The sequence below is a fragment of the Leucopleurus acutus genome (genome assembly GCF_964270905.1).
Source record: "Leucopleurus acutus genome assembly, chromosome: 2".
Lineage (NCBI taxonomy): Eukaryota > Metazoa > Chordata > Mammalia > Artiodactyla > Delphinidae > Leucopleurus > Leucopleurus acutus.
In genome coordinates, this window is record NC_139143.1 from 96,549,648 (window position 1) to 96,572,114 (window position 22,467).

The 22,467-nt window shown below is 48.7% G+C and overlaps 1 protein-coding gene across 1 annotated transcript; it reads right to left on the minus strand.

Annotated features, from left to right (window-relative positions):
- Positions 1 to 15,682: 15,682 nt before the first annotated feature.
- On the minus strand, positions 15,683 to 20,095 carry PROK1 (prokineticin 1; the record flags this gene model as incomplete). Its single annotated transcript, XM_082833735.1, has 3 exons — positions 15,683 to 15,802; positions 17,336 to 17,461; positions 20,024 to 20,095. The coding sequence occupies 3 exons, from the start codon at positions 20,093 to 20,095 to the stop codon at positions 15,683 to 15,685; spliced, it is 318 nt and encodes a 105-aa protein (XP_082689861.1).
- Between the last annotated feature and the right edge of the window lie 2,372 nt (positions 20,096 to 22,467).

A 22,467-nucleotide genomic window follows, 5' to 3' on the forward strand; every position in this document is an offset into this window, starting at 1 on the left:
CCCATACAGGATAAACCCAAGGAGAAACATGCCGAGACACATAGTAATCAAATTGGCAAAAATTAAAGACAAAGAAAAATTATTGAAAGCAGCAGGGGAAAATGACAAATAACATACAAGGGAACTCCCATAAGGTTAACAGCTGATTTCTCAACACAAACTCTACAAGCCAGAAGGGAGTGGCGTGATATAATTAAAATGATGAAAGGGAATAACCTACAACCAAGATTACTCTACCCGGCAAGGATCTCATTCAGATTCGATGGAGAAATCAAAAGCTTTACAGACAAGCAAAAGGTAAGAGAATTCAGCACCACCAAACCAGCTCTACAACAAATGCTAAAGGAACTTCTCTAAGTGGGAAACACAAGAGAAGAAAAGGATCTACAAAAACAAACCCCAAACAATTAAGAAAATGGTCATAGGAACATACATATCGATAATTACCTTAAACGTGAATGGATTAAATGCTCTAACCAAAAGACACAGGCTTGTTGAATGGATACAGAAACAAGACCCATATATATGCTGTCTACAAGAGACCCACTTCAGACCTAGGGACACATACAGACTGGAAGTGAGGGGATGGAAAAAGATATTCCATGCAAATGGAAATCAAAAGAAAGCTGGAGGAGCAATACTCATATCAGATAAAATAGACTTTAAAATAAAGAATGTTACAAGAGACAAGGAAGGACACTACATAATGATCAAGGGATCAATCCAAGAAGAAGATATAACAAATATAAATATATATGCACTCAACATAGGAGCACCTAAATACATAAGGCAACTGCCAACAGCTATAAAAGAGGAAATCGACAGTAACACAATAATAGTGGGGGACTTTAATACCTCACTTACACCAATGCACAGATCATCCAGACAGCAAATTAATAAGGAAACACAAGCTTTATATGACACAATAGACCAGATAGATTTAATTGATATTTATAGGACATTCCATCCAAAAACAGCACATTACACTTTCTTCTCAAGTGCTCACAGTACATTCTCCAGGATAGATCACATCTTGGGTCACAAATCAAGCCTCAGTAAATTTAAGAAAATTGAAATCATATCAAGCATCTTTTCTGACCACAACGCTATGAGGTTAGAAATGAATTACAGGAAAAAAACGTAAAAAAACACAAACACATGGAGGCTAAACAATACGTTACTAAATAGCCAAGGTATCACTAAAGAAATCAAAGAGGAAATCAAAAAATACCTTGAGACAAATGACAATGAAAACACGATGAGCCAAAACCTATGGGAGGCAGAAAAAACAGTTCTAAGAGGGAAGTTTATAGCTATACAAGCCTACCTCAAGAAACAAGAAAAATCTCAAATAAACAATCTAACCTTACACCTAAAAGAACTAGAGAAAGAAGAACAAACAAAACCCAAAGTTAGCAGAAGGAAAGAAATCATAAAGATCAGAGCAGAAATAAATGAAATAGAAACAAAGAAAACAATAGCAAAGATCAATAAAACCAAAAGCTGGTTCTTTGAGAAGATAAACAAAATTGATAAACCATTAGCCAGACTCATCAAGAAAAAGAGGGAGAGGACTCAAATCAATAAAATTAGAAATGAAAAAGGAGAAGTTACAACAGACACCGCAGAAATACAAAGCACCCTAAGAGACTACTACAAGCAACTCTATGCCAACAAAATGGACAACCTGGAAGAAATGGACAAATTCTTAGAAAGGTGTAACCTTCCAAGACTGAACCAGGAAGCAATAGAAAATATGAACAGACCAATCACAAGTAATGACATTGAAACTGTGATTTAAAATCTTCCAACAGGGCTTCCCTGGTGGCTCAGTGGTTGAGAGTCCGCCTGCCAATGCAGGGGACACGGGTTCATGCCCCGGTCCAGGAAGATCCCACATGCCGCGGAGCGGCTGGACCCATGAGCCATGGCCACTGAGCCTGTGTATCTGGAGCCTGTGCTCCGCAATGGGAGAGGTCACAACAGTGAGAGGCCTGCCTACCACAAAAAAAAAAAAAAAAAAAAAAAAACTTCCAACAAACAAAAGTCCAGAACCAGATGGTTTCACAGGTGAATTTTATCAAACAATTAGAAAACAGCTACCACCCATCCTTTTCAAACTCTTCCAAACAATTGCAGAGGAAGGCACACTCCCAAACTCATTCTATGAGGCCACCATCACCCTGATACCAAAACCAGACAAAGATACTACAAAAAAAAGAAAATTACAGACCAATATCACTGATGAATATAGATACAAAAATCCTCAACAAAATACTAGCAAATAGAATCCAACAACACATTAAAAGGATCATACACCATGACCAAGTGGGATTTATCCCAGGGATGCAAGGATTCTTCAATATACGCAAATCAATCCATGTGATACACCATATTAACAAATTGAAGAATATAAACCATATGATCATCTCAACAGATGCAGAAAAAGCTTTTGACAAAATTCAACACCCATTTATGATAAAAACTCTCCAGAAAGTGGGCATAGAGGGACCTACCTCGACATAATAAAGGCCACATATTGCAAACCCACAGCAAACATCATTCTCAATGGTGAAAAACTGAAAGCATTTCCTCTAAGATCAGGAACAAGACAAGGATGTCCACTCTCACCACTATTATTCAACATAGTTTTGGAAGTCCTAGCCATGGCAATCATAGAAGAAAAAGAAATAAAAGGAATACAAATTGGAAAAGAAGAAGTAAAACTGTCACTGTTTGCAGATGACATGATATTATACATAGAGAATCCTAAAGATGCCACCAGAAAACTACTAGAGCTAATCAATGAATCTGGTAAATTTGCAGGATACAAAATTAATGCACAGAAATCTCTTGCATTCCTATACACTAATGATGAAAAATCTGAGAGAGAAATTAAGGAAACACTCGCATTTACCATTGCAACAAAAAGAATAAGGTACCTAGGAATAAACCTACCTAGGGAGACAAAACACCTGTATGCAGAAAATTATAAGACACTGATGAAAGAAATTAAAGATGATACCAACAGATGGAGAGATATACCATGTTATTGGATTGGAAGAATCAATATTGTGAAAATGACTATACTACCCAAAGCAATCTACAGATTCAATGCAATCCCTATCAAATTACCAATGGCATTTTTTACAGAACTAGAAAAAAAAATCTTAAAATTTGTATGGAGACACAAAAGACCACAAATAGCCAAAGCAGTCTTGAGGGAAAAAAACAGAGCTGGAGGAATCAGACTCCCTGACTTCAGACTATACTACAAAGCTACAGTAATCAAGACAATATGGTACTGGCACAAAAACAGAAATATAGATCAATGGAACAGGATAGAAAGCCCAGAGATAAACCCACGCACCTATGGTCAACTAATCTATGACAAAGGAGGCAAGGATATAAATGGAGAAAAGACAGTCTCTTCAATAAGTGGTGCTGAGAAAACTGGACAGCTACCATCTACCAAAAAATCCCAATCAAAAAATGGGCAGAAGACCTAAATAGACATTTCTCCAAAGAAGATATACAGATTGCCAACAAACACATGAAAGAATGCTCAACATCATTAATCATTAGAGAAATGCAAATCAAAACTACAATGAGTTATCATCTCACACCGGTCAGAATGGCCATCATCAAAAAATCTACAAACAATAAATGCTGGAGAGGGTGTGGAGAAAAGGGAACCCTCTTGTACTGTTGGTGGGAATGTAAATTGATACAGCCACTATGGAGAACAGTATGGAGGTTCCTTAAAAAATTAAAAATAGAACTACCATACGACCCAGCAGTCCCACTACTGGGCATATACCCTGAGAAAACCATAATTCAAAAAGAGTCATATACCACAATGTTCATCACAGCACTGTTTACAATAGCCAGGACATGGAAGCAACCTAAGTGTCCATCAACAGATGAATGGATAAAGAAGATGTGGCACATATATACAATGGAATATTACTCAGCCATAAAAAGAAACGAAATTGAGTCATTTGTAGTGAGGTAGATGGACCTAGAGTCTGTCATACAGAGTGAAGTCAGAAAGAGAAAAACAAATACCATATGCTAACACATATATATGGAATCTAAAACAAATACTGTATGCTAACACATATATATGGAATCTATTTTTTCTAAAAAAAAAAATGGTTCTGAAGAACCTAGGGGCAGGACAGGAATAAAGACGCAGATGTAGAGAATGGACTTGAGGACACGGGGAGGGGGAAGTGTAAGCTGGGACAAAGTAAGAGAGTGTCATGGACATATATACACTACCAAATGTAAAATAGATAGCTAGTGGGAAGCAGCCGCATGGCACAGGGAGATCAGCTCTGTGCTTTGTGACCGCCTAGAGGGGTGGGATAGGGAGGGTGGGAGGGAGACGCAAGAGGGAGGAGATATAGGGATATATGTATATGTATAGCTGATTCCCTTTGTTATGCAGCAGAAACCAACACACCATTGTAAAGCAGTTATACTCCACTAAAGATGTTAAAAAATAAACCACTACAGACAGCTGGCTACCACTCCCACCAGTTAGTGCCACTGTGGGAACCCAATGGGATGCCACAGACTTCCCATTTTCTAAGAGATACAGGAAATGCAGCTTTGGGGGGAAATATACCAACTTTTAAATACAGGTAACCATTTATTTTTTACACTGTGCAGACAAAATAAGACAGGTCTGCAGGCAGCCGCCAGCGTCGGTCTCCACGATGAGCCACTTCACTCACGGGCAGAGCCCAAACTCAAGAAAAGTCTCTGACTCCCAGGCCATGATGGAACCAACCAGTGGTTTCTCCAGCCCGGACCAGCCCAGAACTGAAGCAGGAGGCACAGAGGAGAAAGGATGGGCTGAGCGAAGGGAGTGCAGGATGCCCAAACCTGACAGAATCCGCCTGACGAGGCAGGTCTACAGAGGATCTGACTTCAGAACTCACTTTTTTACTTCGTCAGTCAGATCTTTGCCTGAAGCTACGCACAAAGATTTCTGGCAACCCCTCGTCAGTGGGAGGACTGCACAACATCCGGCCACACTAAGTAAAGAGGGTCTTTTCCTCTGAGATGAATGTGTGTTAAAAATATCAAGTATTAATCACTGGCAACATTCATTTATAATAATGCTTGTCTCCCTTTCAGCTTCCAAGTCGACACCTGGCGTGACTGCTTTGAAACTGACACCCGTTCCATCGTGGGAATTATAAATAGCCCGAGTTAAAATTTTCATTTTGAACTGAATAGACTGACTCCGTGTGATGGTTTATGGAATGAAGGGACTACATTGGGCACTAAAGTCCTGGGTGGGTCTATTTGAGGTGGTGTTTAAAATGTTAAAAAAAAAGAAAGAAAGAAAGAAAGAAAGACAGCAATGGTAGACTGGAAGGGAGGGTCCTAGAGTAGCTCTGACCTGCTTCCTCCCTGTGGGAGGTCAGCCTCCCTCCCACCTGGCCCATTTCATGATGGGTCAGAGGAGGGAGGGGACATAGGCTGTCTCATCCCATCTTGACTAAGTTCACAGTCCAGTTTCTATACTTGCTCTTGGTGACTGATTGGTTCAGACACCATTCTCTATTGAAGGGGCACAAAACCCACTTTATATGAACAGAAGGAAAATCCCTCTATCGGCCTACAGAGCACTGTCAGTGCACGAGCTCACTGTGCCCAAGGTTTGCACCATCTCATTCTGGGCCCACAAAAACCCTGTGAGGGAAGTCCCAGTGGGAATGCCATTTCACAGAGGAGGAAACTGAGGTTAAAAATTAGCTGCTTCCCTGAGGTCCTCCAGGTAGCAAGTGGTGGGCAGAGTCAGGATCTGACCAAGAAGAGGGAGTCGCTGGGGTCTCCTTGCTTAATCCCTTTGCATTGTTTTTCAAGCAGCTAAAACCCCAGGCCCCCCTTTCCAGGAATCTGGATCCAGCAGCTCTGGGACAGAGCACAGGACTCTGGGTACCTAACGGGCACCCTCAAGTGATGTCCCCCACCAAGGAGGGTTGGGCAGCATTGCTGTGGGGTCCACCTCATTACAACCCGGTGAGGCGGCGGAAGTCACTGTCCCCAAGTAGCAGAGGCGCAAACAGACTCTGAGGACCCCTGACCCCTCAGGGAGCTGAGTTGAGAATCTGAACCTTTGGTCTCAGTGCCACCAGGAGGGACTGGACACCCAGACAGAAGGGGAGGGGAGGGACAGAGCACCCCGTGGAGGGGAGAAGACAGGTAGGACGTGGGGAAAGCAGCGTCTGGGAAGGAGGGCGGGAGACGCTGGGGGCAGCATATGGCCCCATTTCTGATTGTCCCCAGCTCCCCAGGAGCTCAGGGCATCCCTGGGGCAACCGGCGAAGGCCTTCCTGGCCCACAGACTGCAGTCTCCATGGGTCTCCCCTGGTCCGGGGCTCCTAGGAGGGTGCAGGCTGTCCAGGGGTGTGGTGGCCACAAGAGGCCTTTCCCATGATCAGAGGTGCCCACAGGCCCTAAGGAAAGGAAGGACCAAATACCCCGGGAGCAGACTACTGACAGACCACCACTAAGTGACCTCGCAGCTGCCCGTTGCCAGTTAGGGCCCTGGGGCCATCTTGTCCACCGGAGGCTCTTCAGGGAGCCCAGCTGGGGCTCAGTGCCCTGCTGGCGCCAAATCCTCCCAAGAGCATAGTCTCCCCATCCCCTACCCCCTGAGACAATCCTCCCTCTGCCCCTCCCCATGAGGCCTCCCCCAGGCGCCTTCTCAGTGTCCCTCCCTGGAGGCTAGTGAGGCCAGATAAGGCATCCCGACCTGGGCTCTCAGATGTGTGATTCCCCTCCCCTCACCTGGGAGTGAGCTGTGGGCTACCTCTGCCCCTGGGGCTCCTTACGGAGATTCCCGTCCCCAGCAGGCTCCTGGGGCGGGACAACCCCAAGCCGAGGGGCCTGGACCTTATTTTCTGCTGCCCTGATTCCCCAACACGCCCAGCTGACACCGAGCATCCGTTTGGCAGCTCAGATGCGGGTCTCTTGCAGCTGGGCCCCAGATGGGGGCCTGGGAGCATACGTAGGACACGTGTTCGCCTCCTAGCAGGGGCCTTGGGGCACCAGTGCTGCCCCCTCACCTGCAGGTCTTCCTAGCATCCAGGTGGGGCTCCAGCAGTCCGCCTTCAAGTGATGGAAAATTATAGCCTCTTGGGGGTCCCCTCTCTTTGTGGTCCTCTTCCCCCTTTGCCACTTGGGTGACTAAGGTTTTCCCAGGGACAGTCACACCCACTTTGAAATCTAATTCTGGATGGGCACAGACCCAGACCCAGCCTCTACCCCCTTCTCCCTGTCTTCTCTCCTGTCTTGCCCATCCTTGTTTTAATATAAAGACCACACTCTAGATTGACTGGAGCTTTTCCTAATGGAAAGTAATCTCTCAGTCCCTTGGGGGAAAAAGTAGCATCTTCATTATATGTTTATTTCCTCCAAAGGTCGGGGTGACAGACAGGGTAGGGCAACGTTTCTCGGGGGGTGGAGGTGCAGGGACCACCTGCATCGGTCACAGCTGGAGGGGGCTTGTTAAAGGCTCCACTGAATCTGGGTCTCTGGAGGTAACCCAGGAACCAGCATTTAACATCATGCTTTGGGCTTCTGTGTACACTGAGGCTTGGACACTGCAGGTCTACGGGGTGAATGACATTTCCTAGTTACTGGGGCCACCAGCCACCGAGATGCCTATCTCAGGGGACATACATGCTTTGGCAGGTTTAATTTGAACACAATCTGGGAAAAGCCAGAATAAAATTCAGAGCCCACTCTCCTTATGCTTTTTCTAGAAAAAAAAAAAAATTGAATAACGCAGTATTAAGATCATAGCCCATATTGAGCAAACATTCCTTTGTACTTGGAAACAGTGACTCATGTGTATAAGCAGGGTATTAAGAAGCTCTTAGATAAGATTTGTGTATCTATGTTCCCAAATGGAGTGTTATTGAGCTTTTCCCACATAAGCCTGTGCTTTTATTTTTTTAATTTTTTAAATATTTATTTATTTATTTTGGCCGCACCAGGTCTTAGTTGCATCACGCGGGATCTTCGTTGTGGCATGCGGAATCATTTTTAGTTGCGGCATGCAAACTCTGAGCTGCGGCATGCAAACTCTGATTTGCGACATGCGTGCAGGATCTAGTTCCCCGACCAGGACCGAACCTGGGCCCCTTGCACTGGGAGCACAGGGTCTTACCCACTGGACCACAAGGGAAGTCCCAAACCTGTGCTTTTAAACGACATAATAATAATGGAGCGTGATCCAGACAAACCAGGATTTCTTCCTACCGTGTTCAAATTCTGGGGAAGGAAAACGCATCCAAGAGCAGGTTTTTGTTTCTTCCTGGCAGTTTTATGAGTTTACCTCACTGAGGAGATGCCCCAGGTAACACTGCCTTAGTGTGTCAGGCAGAGAGATTCCCGTACTGACTGTCTGAGATGTCTTCATAAATAAACAAAAAAATGTATAAAACATTCTCACAATGCTTTTAAGGGCCAGGGCTATCCTCAGCACTTTGCATGCACTGACATTTAATCCTCACAGCACCCCTAAGAGGTAGGTAGTATTTTTATGTAACCAAACTTGGGTCTCCTTGCCTGTGCTCAGTAAAGCCAGTCTACCGACACCAGTCTACTTCACCAGGTTGTGGTGAAGGAAAGTGCAGTGTTTATTGCAGGGAGTCCAGGCAGTTAAGACTCAAAGGATGCAAACTCCCCAGTGGCTTTCAGGGAAAGGTTTTTAAAGACAGAGTGAGGGAGAGGGTTGTGGGGTGTGTGATCAGCTCATGGACATTCTTCTGATTGGTTGGTGGTGAGGTAAAGGGGGGTCAGCATCATCAGCCTTCCGGTTCCAACCGGTCTGGGGTCTACGTGCTTGTGGGCAGCACACAGTTAACTTCTCCCACCTGCTGGGGGTTTCAGTATCTGCAGAACTGCTCAGAGAACATGGCTCAGGCTATTATCTCCAGTCCTTGACTTTGTATAATGGCTAAACTATTATTATTTTGTCTTGCTTGACTGTTTCCCTTTCTGCATTTTCTCACTTCTCTGATTTTACCTTTATTCTCTGGAACTCAGGGAAGGCCTAGGAGGCTAAAGTTTTTGTACAAACAAGAAGCAGGCGGAGGACATGGGGAGATTTGTCCCGGGAAGGCCCCATAGGGTGCTGCTCAGTTACACTATTATTAGTATATTGGCATTTTACAGACAGGGAAACTGAAGCAGAGAACTTACTAAATTGCCCACAGTCCCTATCTAATTAGCAGCCTGACCAGGGTTCAACGTCACACAGTCTTGTGCTGTTAACCACTGTGTCACCCCAGTAGCAAGGCAACTCTGCTGCTAATTCCGTGAGATCCGCCAACAGAGCAAAATGCAAAATGACAAGAAAATGTCAAGCTGCCATTTGACAGAGTTGTTTACTTGGTCCTCGGGACTTAGTTTCGTGACAGAATCTCACAGGCTCCTCTATGCCTTGTCTCTTGTCAGAACTGTGCCCGCGCCTTCGTACTCATCAGCGTTTCTCTCTGCTTAGGCCCTTCTCACTAATCCTTCTCACTGATCTTCAGCCCCCAGATAGAGGCCCCTCTGTCCTCACTAGGTCGGGAGCTGTTTCCTGCCCAGGATAAGGCAAGGCCCGCCGGGGGCTCTGATCCCTTTTAAGAACCACACCTATGTTTTTCCTCCAAGTTGCACTAATATTTAAATGAAACGAAAGTCCCTATGATCCATGGGCAGCAGAGCCTTCCAAGTAGGGGGCTGAGACAAGAAAGAATCTTCTGGATGGAGGACCTCCTGTGGCCTGGGCCCAGGGGTCCTCCTGAGGCCCACACACTGTTCTCTCGGGCTCCTGGCTGGCTGCAGGCTCCCATGGGGCCCTTTCTTTATAAACTTTGAGTGGAAGTCTTCAGTGGCAACTTGCAGAGGTCAAGAGGGGCCTCAGGGGGCCAAGGAGGAAGCCGAGTCTTTGTCCACCTAAAAGTTGTTCTCCGCAGTGACTCTACGGCTTTGAGCTTCTGAGGCTAGGGATGGTCCCCGACCAGGGTTGGAAAAAGGAGTGGGTCCTATTTCACCCTTATTCCTACCCAGGATCAGCTGTCCGGAGCCTCTGTCCTCTGGCTGTGCAGCTGCTCCAGCCCGGGGCCTCCACCGTTCAACCCTGAGGACACAAACAGGACTCAGACACTGCCCTTCCTTGTCCCGCGGTGGAGGCTGACCTAGACTGGATGCTTTCTAAGAGCGAGTGCCAACTCGCCGTCTGCAGTGTGTCCTTCGTGTTGATGGATGCGGTGGAGGTGGGGGATGCATTTGAGTTGACCTGCAGGATACGTGGAAGTCACCAGACATCAGAGGAAAGCAGAGCATTCCCCACAGAGGGAGCAGCCTGGGCAAAGACACACGTGGCATCCTCCACAAACTGAGACAGTCCTGAGGCCGGGAAGCCTGGTGGGGAGGGTGGGAGAGACAGGGAGGGGGTGACAGGGCTGGACCACAAGGGGCTTTTCGCTCCCTGAGTAGACTGGGTTTTCTCCTTTGTTGCTGAGAAGCCATTGGGGGAATTTTTCATGGGGAAAGAACCGGGGAAATGCGCTGCCTAGAAGGATGACTGGTGGACACGCAGGGGTGGAAGTTAAGGGGAACCTGGAGGCAGAGAGAATAGGTGGAAGAAGTTGCCCCAGACCACACCAGGCAGGATGAGGGCTCAGACACAGCAATGGCTGGAGGGAGAAGGGGCAGGGTCGAGAGACCTTTAAGAGGTAATAGAAACAGAATTTGGTGGCCAGTTGACAAGGAGCTCAGGAAGAAAGGACAGTAGGAGACAGAAAAGTCTAGACTTCTCTTGAGCTTCAGACTTGATACTAGGGGGCAGTGGAAGCACTTAACCATCATGACCAGCAGAGAAAATGAAGATTTGGGGAGAGAGGCAGCTCTTCCTGTGCCGTGCCCTGGTGCACACAGACAGGCCAGTGGGGCATCCAGTCATCTTCCTCTGACCCCCATCCACCTCCACTTTCCTAATCCTGGAGAAGCCGTGAGAGGAGATGTCTTACAGGAAGATGACAGAGGCTTCCAGGAAAGAAGTTTGTAAGGTGGGACCAGACCCAAAGGGGCAATTAAGCATTTATCATGCGCTCCTTACTGTGGAAGCCCTCTTTACAGAGGTGGAAACGTTGTCCCTCTAAACCTCTGATTGAATCTAACACTTGGAATGTCTGGGGAGTGGTTCCCATCTGCTTTGAGAGGTTTCATCGTTCTGATGCTTCCATCTTTCCCACCTCAGCTCTTCTGTGCCATCCCCACTTTAGCCAATAGATGGCACAAGACTCCACCAGTTGGGAAGGAAGGGTTGCAGCAAATAAGGGGAAGTCAGGCTGTCACTAAAGGGACCCACATCTTGAAGGGCTGCCCATTTACTTCACCTAATTCTAACTCTTAATTCGTCTAGAATATATTCTTATTATGGATGTATTATTCTTATAATTTGATTCTTTTTCTAACTATGTTTATGAAGAATATATCCTTGAATATAAAGAATTCTCACAAATATGCTTTTCTTAGCCTCCCCAGCCTCCCCTGTGTTCTCTCCAGTCTTCAGGAAAAAAACCGGGGAACTGGAGCAGAGACCAATTATCCATTCCTTGAAATTCTGATACAGAAAGTGAGAATCGGTCCAGTTAGTGTAAAGGGAAGGTTCGGCCCATCCATGGGTCTGCAGATCAGCCAGCTCCCTGTGGGGATGGAGAGGGGTGCCCCTCGTGCCTGCAGTCACCCCGCCCCTCCGCTCCCTGCACTGAAGCCTGCAGCGGTGCCCCACCCAGGCTGGCTCTGCTTGCAGAGGGTGGCAGGACTGGGAAAGGCCTCACACACAGCATGACCTGGCAGCAGCCAGCAGTTCCTGGAGATCCAAAGGACAGGATGGGCAAACTGGATTCCTGGAAGTGGAAAGGAACTCTGTAGCCAGTACCTGAGCCTTAAAGTCAGGGGCAAGGAGACTCACGGGCTGGAAGAAGGGGACAAGTCCGCAGAGCAGGAGTCAGTATCTGTCAACAGAGCCAAACTGAAGAACACGTCCTGTGTGGGGCACAGGCCCGGGCTGGGTGGGTCCTGCAGTAAAGCCTGTCCTGAGTACACCCTGGGCAGAGCTGTGACAGGGTCAAGGGCAAATAAGGGAAGCCAAGAGCCCCTAGACCTCAGAAACCAGTTTTCTCAGAGGCTTCTGAGAAACACAAGGTCACAACGTGTTTTCATCTTTTTTTTTTTAACAACTTTATTGGAGTATAATTGCTTTACAATGGTGTGTTAGTTTCTGCTTTATAACAAAGTGAATCAGTTATTCATATACATATGTTCCCATATCTCTTCCCTCTTGCGTCTCCCTCCCTCCCACCCTCCCTATCCCATCCCTCTAGGTGGTCACAAAGCACCGAGCTGATCTCCCTGTGCTATGCGGCTGCTTCCCACTAGCTATCTATTTTACGTTTGGTAGTGTATATATGTCCATGCCACTCTCTCACTTTGTCACAGCTTACCCTTCCCCCTCCTCATATCTTCAAGTCCATTCTCTAGTAGGTCTGTGTCTTTATTCCCGTCTTGCCCCTAGGTTCTTCATGACCATTTTTTTCCTTAGATTCCATATATATGTGTTAGCATACGGTATTTGTTTTCCTCTTTCTGACTTACTTCACTCTGTATGACAGACTAGGTCCATCCACCTCACTACAAATAACTCAATTTCATTTCTTTTTATGGCTGAGTAATATTTCATTGTATATGGTGTGCCACATCTTCTTTATCCATTCATCTGTCGATGGACACTTAGGTTGCTTCCATGTCCTGGCTGTTGTAAATAGAGCTGCAATGAACATTTTGGTACATGTCTCTTTTTGAATTATCGTTTTCTCAGGGTATATTCCCAGTAGTGGGATTGCTGGGTCGTATGGTAGTTCTATTTTTAGTTTTTTAAGGAAGCTCCATACTGTTCTCCATAGTGGCTGTATCAATTTACATTCTCACCAACAGTGCAAGAGTGTTCCCTTTTCTCCACACCCTCTCCAGCATTTATTGTTTGTAGATTTTTTGGTGATGGCCATTCTGACCAGTGTGAGATGATACCTCATTGTAGTTTTGATTTGCATTTCTCTAATGATTAATGATGTTGAGCATTGTTTCGTGTGTTTGTTGGCAGTCTGTATATCTTCTTTGGAGAAATGTCTATTTAGGCCTTCTGCCCATTTTTGGACTGGGTTGTTTGTTTTTTGGATATTGAGCTGGATATATGCAATATGGATATTGCATATGCAATATGGACATTGCATAAGCTGCTTGTAAATTTTGGAGATTAATCCTTTGTCAGTTGCTTCATTTGCAAATATTTTCTCCCATTCTGAGGGCTGTCTTTTCGTCTTGCTTATGGTTTCCTTTGCTGTGCAAAAGCTTTTAAGTTTCATTAGGTCCCATTTGTTTATTTTTGTTTTTATTTCCATTTCTCTAGGAGGTGGGTCAAAAAGGATGTTGCTGTGATTTATGTCGTAGAGTGTTCTGCCTATGTTTTCCTCTAAGAGTTTGATAGTGTCTGGCCTTACATTTAGGTCTTTAATCCATTTTGAGTTTATTTTTGTGTATGGTGTTAGGGAGTGTTCTAATTTTATACTTTTACATGTAACTGTCCGGTTTTCCCAGTACCACTTATTGAAGAGACTGTCTTTTCTCCACTGTATATTCTTGCCTCCTTTATCAAAGATAAGGTGACCATATGTGCATGGGTTTATCTCTGGGCTTTCTATCCTGTTCCACTGATCTATATTTCTGTTTTTGTGCCAGTACCATACTTTCTTGATTACTGTAATTTTGTAGTATAGTCTGAAGTCAGGGAGCCTGATTCCTCCAGCTCTGTTTTTCTTTCTGAAGATTGCTTTGGCTATTTGGAATCTTTTGTGTTTCCATACAAATTGTGAAATTTTTTGTTCTAGTTCTGTGAAAAATGCCAGTGGTAGTTTGATAGGGATTGCATTGAATCTGTAGATTGCTTTGGGTAGTAGAGTCATTTTCACAATGTTGATTCTTCCAATCCAAGAACATGGCATATCTCTCCATCTATTTGTGTCATCTTTAATATTTTTCATCAGTGTCTTATAATTTTCTGCATACAGGTTTTTTGTCTCCTTAGGTAGGTTTATTCCTAGATATTTCATTCGTGTTTTCATCTTATGTTTTGCATTTTCCTAGACTAGGGATTGAGGTGAGAAGGCACCATGGGGATAGTAGCCTGGCACTTCCGAGATATTCCCAGCCCCTGGTTCAGACACAGGCTCAGGGCCTCACCAGCCCATCCTTGATATGGACTTTCTCACCCACACATGGTGAACTGAGTGGCATCAAGTATTTGACACTAAACAAAAGGGACTGAATTTCAGAAAAGGGAGCTGCCACCGTCCTGAGCTCACTAATGGTCTTCCCACCCAGATGCCAGCTCACGGCCCCCTCCTGTATCCAATCCATCTGAACCACACCCTCTCCGCCCAGAGCCCACTGAGCTGCCTTGAGCCCTTCATTAAAAGAGACCCTGAATCCACTTTCTCCAAAAAATTGCCCCAGCTGGGTGGAGGAACTCCAGTTGCATCTCTCTCCTACCTGGACACAGCCCAGTCCTGTCCCCTCCCCACGTCCCCACACCAGTGCAGCAGGAACACCATGGCCACTCACCCCTTTTTCATGCTTTTATTCTGCAACTAGTGGTCAGTGTGCACAGCTTCCGGCATCAGCATGCTGACCTGGGCAAGCCTCGGGCAGGGACCAGATGTGAGGTGCTGAGTGAGGCTGGTGTTTCAGATGAGATGGAGACCAGTGATATAACGCCCAGACAAACTGCTTTGAACTTCAGGCAGACCTCACTCTCTAGAGAAGATGACTTGTTTAGATACGGGGCACATGCAGCCTGGCTGTGGTCCTGGATGGTAGTTGCCTCCTGTGTCGGAAATCAGTGATCGGCCTGCCCCACCCCCGCTCCTGACCCCTCCCCAAGCTGGCCAGATGCCAGAGGCCTCCTCAAGGTCACAGACCTGCTCTTGACCCTTGGAAGGAGCTGTCGAAGGTAACTCCCTCATTGCCACCTAAAATGTCAACAGCTGGTTTAGACTGAACCACCACCGTCTGCGTTTCATGGGGAGGCGGTGGGACTAGGGGCATCGCTGGGTAACGTAACTTGCGCTACGAGGGGCCTTGGAGGCCCACAGTTCTGGCCCGGGGGGCAGGCCACAGGCTGGCCCCATAGAAGCCGTCTGGAGGCCGACTGACCTCCTGGCTCCCCACGCCTTCCTCGAGCTCACCGACTCAGGCAGAGGAGTACGTGCAGGACGGAGAGAGGCAGGGCAGGCAGACGGAGACATGAGGAAGGAATATGTTCCTGCTACTAGCAGCCCCTCAGGCAGCCTGAGCAGTGCACACAGACTACTCCCAGGACCACAGCCACCAGCCTGGACCCTGCAGGTCACCCTGTGGCGCGTGTCTCGTGGGTGCACCTGTGTGCGCTAGGGAGGAGGGGGGTAGGTAGGCAGTGTGGGGAGTGGCGATGCGACAGCAGTGGGTTGCAGGATTGGGCCACAGGGCAGAAATAAAAGTCCAAGAGAGACCACCCCAGCCTGTGCTCAGGAAGAGGCCCGGTGGGTGACCGGAGACCAGACAACTCCTACAAGTTGATGTTCTTCAAGTCAGTGGAGCAGCGGTACCTGCCATCCCGGCCTCTGGAGCACAGCAGGCTGGGCAGGCAGGGGCAGGTGTGGTGCTGGCGTTTTCTGAAGAAAGGGACCTGGGGAGAGAAGGGAAGAGGGTGGCACCTTCACCAAAGGGAGATGGGCCCCCAGGGCAGGAGCCTCTGGCCGGCCCAGCCCTGGCCAATGTCTCACTGCCACCATCCCAGCACAACAAAATCAGTTTTACAGAGGAGGAACCTGAGGCACAGAGTGGCTAAGCAACGTGCCAAAATCACACAGCCAACGTGTGGAGGAGCCAGGATTTGAACGCAGGCAATCTGGCTGTGACACACTGTGAACAGCCACAGCCCTAAAACCCCACAGGCCCTCACACTGCCCCCCCGGGGCCCCTCGCTGACCCAGCCCACGTGATCACTCACAAACTCACACTTACATCCGTAACCGAATATCACTTATAGCTCACCCGTTATACTCTCCATCCCGTGTTGGGGGCCGGGGATGCAGCTATACAGGACGTGGTCCCTGCCGGGTGATTCACACCCAGAGGAGGGCGAAACCACTGAGCTTTCCTCAAGGGGGATGAATAGGCGAGGTTCAGAGCATAGGTAGTCAGGCAGCCTGGGCTCCAGTCCTAGGTCTGCCACTTCCCAGCTGTGTGGCAACTGACAAGTTATTTAGCTTCTCTGTGCCTCAATTTATTGTCTGTAAAATGGATTAATAATAGAGGCTACCACCTATGGTTGTAAAGGGGTTTACACTATAAACGTAAAGAGGTTTAAACTGCAAAGAGCACTTAATACGAAGCGTGGCACATAGCAAGCACTCCGCGTTAGCTTGTATCACCTCTGCTGCCTGCTTTGGGAATATAGATCTGCAGCTGAACCCCCTGACACACCCCAGGACCACGAGGACTGTGCTCTGTCCCGTCTGTCTCCCCCCACCTCCTCACTCCCAGGCAGGCCCTGCCAGGGAGGACCACAGCCGGAGGATGCCCCTGGGTGCAGGTGTGCTCCCCAGAGGGGCTTGAAGGGCGTCCTGGAGCACAGGAAGCCCCGGGAAGGCTGTACAAGCCCACAGTTGCTGCTGCATCCACCTCACGTTCAGAAGCAAAGGCCTTGTGGCCTTTCTGTGCCCTCTCTGCTGGGAGCTCCTGAGGGAGCAAGGCAGGCGCTGGGCACCTGGGGCACAGAAGGGTGAACCTCCTTAAAGTGTGTGCACCAGGGGCCTGGCCAGCCTCACCCTGCCCCTCCCCCACCCCAGGCCCTGGCTGGGAGCCCATTTTACAGTCTTCCCATGTCGTGTTCTTGAGGGAAGGATGCCGTGCAGCAAAGGGCATTCAGGAGCCTCTCAGAGCTGGAATTCATCAGATCAGCAACAAACATCAGACGTGTCAGTCTACTCCCCTCGTTGTATGCATGAGGTGACTGATGCCCAGGACCCTTCAGCAAATGAGGAGCTGGGGTCCCAGCCCCCAGGTCTAACAGGCTGTGTGATTCGGACCCCACTGCACCCCAGGCCACCCCCAAAGCAAGGAGGCAGTGAGATATTCCTAGACTGGAGTCAGAACACTGCGGTCCAGTGCCGGCTCTGGCTCGTGGCCTTGTGCCCTGAGCAAGTGTGAGCAGTACCTTGTGGCTGCCGGGGTAGCACTCCCCTCCTTCCCACCCCAGTGGGGTGCACACCCGCAGCCCACGCAGCCACAGGCTGACTGCGCAGCAGGTGCCCGCCCCGCACTGGACGTCCCGCTCGCAGGCCTGCGGGGTGGAAGACAAAGGGGTCGTTAGTGCCCATTAGGCCCATCCCAGAGAAACCAGAGGCAACGCACATCCAAAAGCCCTTGAGAGAGGTGCTGGGAACAGCACCCAGGCCGCGGCCTCCCGGGACACCTAGGGCAATGCTGCCCCCGCGCCTCTCTCGGCAGGGTGCTCGGGGCTCAGCTGGGCAGCAGAGCTGGATCGGAGGAGCCCCCAACTCCTTCGAGGTCACTCGGCAGGGAGGCTGTCCTCTTCTGAGGGACTAGAGCTTAGGAGGTGGAGCTTTTCTAGCACCAGGAGATGCTCGGTGGACGCTGGTGGGATTGAATTAATTCAAATCCTCAGGCGGGGGAGGGCCCCAATGGCCTGCACCCCAGGGGGTCAGTGCTGAGTTTCTGTGGATGTGGACTCTCCAGCCCTCACCTGGCAGCACTCAGGGCTGGTGCCTCCCCTGCCCATGGTGTCCCCCTCGGTCCTCACTAGAAGCCCAGCCTCATCTGAGGGTCCAGCACCCCCTTGACAGGTGTTTCCCCTGGGGCTTCTCTGCTGGCCTGCCTGGCCCCCAGAGAGGGATGGACCCCTCTGGGCTGGGCTCCCAGAGCAGGGGCTAAGTGACCTGGAAGGTGCCGTCTGTAAAGCCACACAAGCCCGCTTTAAACAAAAGCCTGGATCGGGAAAGACAGAACGGAACGGCTCCAGACTCACAGGAGGCCACACTGGAGAAAGACCCAGGCTTTCCACTTCCAGAGAAGCTTTGCGGCTTTTCTGAGCCAAAATTGGGAGCGGGGTTTGGGCTCTTATTTACCAACACAAGGCCATGGAGGGCCCTCTGGCTGCTGTGGGGCAAGGCAGGAACTGTAAGACCCGCAATGTGCTCGGCCCCAGGAGGAAGGTGGGAGATGCCGGGGCTGCTCGTCACGCAGAGGAGGTGTAGGTGGCAGTCACCTCGCCACTCCGGTCTCCAGCCTAGCGAGGGTACTTCTCACACACCAGCCGGTCCCTGAAAGCTCAGGGTTAGGGCCGAGTAGACCCCACCTGACTCTTCCCCCAGAGAGGTGGGGCATCGCTGTCGCCCTCTGGGAAGAGGGACCCCCCAGGCCTGCATTTGGGATGGTCACAGTCCTGGGAGCAGGGGAGGGCGGGGATGGTAGAACCCAGCCTCTTCCTGAGGGTCAGACTCAGGGCAGCAGCAAGGCCCGGAGCACAGAGGGAACAGTTCTAACTACCTGTGGTCGGGTCTGTCATGTGGGTCCTCTTACCGCAGCTTCCTCTCCTTCTGTGCTTTGCAAAGTGTCAAACTGGAGCCTTTACTAGGAAGATATTTCCTCATCTCTCAGACCTGCCTCCCATGCCCCTCCGCTCCCCCATCCCGGGCCAGACTCAGGGTCAACCCGCTGCACCCGTCCCTCTCGGCGGGGTAACCACGGCTTCTATCCTCTGCTCTTACCCTCCTGATCTCCAAGCTACACAATAGGAAGACAGCCTTTGGTGGTTTACATTCATTCGGTACGATTCTGCCCTGACAGTTGTATTTATGCTCTGGGTCTCCAAAGCTTTGGCTTGCCTTTGATACTTGTTCTTCTTTGAAACTCAGTCTTTTTCCTCTAAAAGGGAGAAGAAAGAAATTTCCCTTTCTGTGAACATTAAAATTAATCCAATTCCAGGAATGGTTTGGCCTTTCTCTACATTTCCATTCTCTGTGTAAAAAGTTAGAGGAAGTTGAAACAAAAGTGAATGTCCCTCTTTTCTTTTTTTTCTGGTGGCTTTTATCTGGAAAACTCTCAGGTAAGCCATTACTTTCCGTTTTGGTAAGAATTGTCCCACCACTGTCACACAACATGTGCCCATGTGAGGGTAGGTCCAGGTGAAACCAAACTTCTGAGAGAGAACCACAGTTGGGGTGTCTCGAATACCATGATGTGCCCGCCCGGGTGTGCCCACAGTGGGACCGGATTTCTACTTGTTATCCGACACTTGCTTCTGGGTCACTCAGCCAGGTGTTGGCGTCGCCCTTATTCTTATCAGACCTGGGCACCGAGTGAAAACACATAAACCATAAGGGAAAGAAAGAGTTTCAGGACAGGCTTTCTTTAAGAGTAGAGAAAGCAGAGATTAAACGTACCCAATAGAAGCTAAATAAGGTCACAGCCTTTAAGTCAACTTGCTATGTAAATTACACTTGACATGTGGTCTAGACCATACATGAAAACCAAAGTTTACACAAAAGATAGATTAGGGGGTGCTAATCCACTTTCTAAAAGAATTCATTATTACACAATAGGAATCTTCTTTTGACCAAAGTTCCAAACTTCAGAATTTGCAATGCTCTCCTAATGCACTGAGAGCAGAATTTGATTTACACAGTTTCTCAAAAGCAGATCCCCTTTAGCAGAGTGAGGTCTAACTAACGTGAAAATTCTGTGAAATGCCTCTCGGAAGTGCTGTCTGGTGGCTGGCTCCTCACGCCCTTGGTTTGCCTCCTGTTCGGTTCCTGGCTCCCAACCCGTGCAGACCCTGACGTCCTCCCAAAACCCAGGGAGTAGAGAATATTGGGCGACTTACCCCTGTGATCACGGCACAGTCGGACACAGTCACGAGGAGGAGCATGACTGAGACTCGCGTGGTACCTCTCATGGTCACTCTGGGGTGATGGCAAACACTGCCGGCTCCGCTCAGCCTCAAGCCCGCCAGCTGGGAAGGCCAGGCTCTCCCCAGAGATTTATACCGTCCGATCCAGGCTGCCCGTGGATGCCTGTCTCCTCTATTCTCTTCCTCTTCACACTGTTATTCAGATGATCTCAGAGATGGAGATGAGACCTGAATCCCTAATGACATCAGATCACCACCAAAACCAATAAATGAACCATCGGCGGCAGTGACAGTTGCTCTCTCAGGACGCAGAGATCCAGTCGGCTCCGTGCATCGCACCCCGCAGTACTCTCTGCCTCTGGGACATCCTTCTATTCTGCTTGGAGCGGGGTGGGGAGGGCTTTGGCAATAAATCAAGGGATTTACAGCATCGCCATTTACCCTTCCCTGCGCCAAACCATGTGACAGACGCTCAGGATCATTCCCTCACACGCAAGCCAACAAGAACAATCTGGGCACTTAACTGTCCGCTCAGCACGAGCTGGGGGCTGAGAGGACACAGTGGGAAGGCAGTGTCCATGGTCCCCTAGAAGGTTAAAGTTCCAATGGGGAGACATGAGACAGTGAGAAAACAAGGCCAGGCTTGTGGGGTTGATGTTCCTGAAAAACTCACAAGGAATCGCCCTCTGAGAGGCTCAGGAACCAGAGGGCAGAAGATGAGCCAGGCCACAGGTCCCTGTGGAAAAGCGTGCTTGGGCTGGGCTGCAGCTAAAAGGTACCAGGAGCCACGCGCCTTCCTGTTTTATGCGTTGAGCATGAGAGTGGCCTTATCCAAGGGCGAACAAACACCGTGGATGCAGACACCAGTCCTGGGGAAGGTGACTCTGGGCACGGCCCCTCCTGCTGCGTGGGGAAGCACCTAGCCCAGATCTCCCCACGCCAGCCGACCCAGAGAGCTCCCAGGACCCTTTACCAGACAATCCCCGCTTCTCTCCACAGTGATAAAAGCCATTGGCACCCAAGTTACGTCCCCCAATATGCTAATAGGTGTTATGCACAGAAATACATAAACGTAAGATTTCCACAGTTGAAGCTCTGGGAAACACTGATTACACAGTTCAACTAGCTTTTTTACTGAAGGATTTTTCAGAGCCTTTCATATGCTAACAAGCATTTGAAAAACCAAGCAGAGAAATGCAACTTGTAGTTATTTCCTAAACAGATTCATCCACCAAACACTTTTTTCTTGGAGTGTCTCAGGGGAATAGGGCTCCCACATAGACACGCTGACAGGCATTTATGAGTGCAAAGAGAGAGGACCCAGCACAGCAGCTCAGATAAGACCCCAGAGACAGACTGGGGCGTTGACTTCTTATTCCAGGGTCATTAGTTTAATGACCCTGAGAATAGCGAGAATCTCTCTAAGCCTCAGTTTTCTCATCTATAACATGGAGTTAAGAGTAGCACTTACATCATGGGGTTTTATGAGTATTCGTCCATTATTTATTCATTGACTATATATTTCTTCACAACTACTATATTGAAGGCACCGTTCTTGGTGCTGGAAATAGAGCAGTGAACAAAACAAGGTCCCTGCCCTCATGTGGGGGAGACAGGTAATAGACAAATAAACAAATAGATTTGTAATAACATGGCTAGGTTTGTGGAGTGCTGTTAAAAAGGAAGGCAGGCTTTGTTATATAACAGAAACTAACACAACATTGTAAAGCAATTATACTCCAATAAAGATGCTAAAAAAAAAGGGGGGGGCTTCCCTGGTGGCGCAGTGGTTGAGAGTCCGCCTGCTGATGCAGGGGACATGGGTTCGTGCCCCGGTCTGGGAAGATCCCACATGCCGTGGAGCGGCTGGGCCCGTGAGCCATGGCCGCTGAGCCTGCGCGTCCGGAGCCTGTGCTCCACAATGTGAGAGGCCTGCGTACCGCAAAAAAAAAAAAAAAAAAAAGGAAGGCAGGGAAGACGACAGAGCGTGACACGGGTGGTGCTTTAGATGGCGTGAGGGTCTCTCCAAAGTGACACTTGAGAAGACTGATGAAGTGAAGAAGTTAGCTGGGCAGAGCCTGAGGGGAAGAAGCGGTGCCAAGGCCCTGTGGCAGGCCCTTCTTGGCCAGTTCCGGGAGCAGTAAGGAGTGTGGTGAACTGGAGAAGGGAGAGGAGGGGATGCTGTTGAAGCAGGAGCCAGGGGTCATGCCATACCAGCCTTGTAGGACATGGTAGGGGCCTGACAACAAGTGTGACGGGTGCCCTTGGAGTGTCTGGAGCAGAGGAGGGGCAGGATGTGATTTACACTTTGAAGGATCTCTCTGGCTGCTTTTGGAGAGTTAAGCGAGATGATGCTTGTGAATTTCTCAGCACAACGCTTGGCACACAGCAGCATTTTCAACTATTGGCAATTTCTA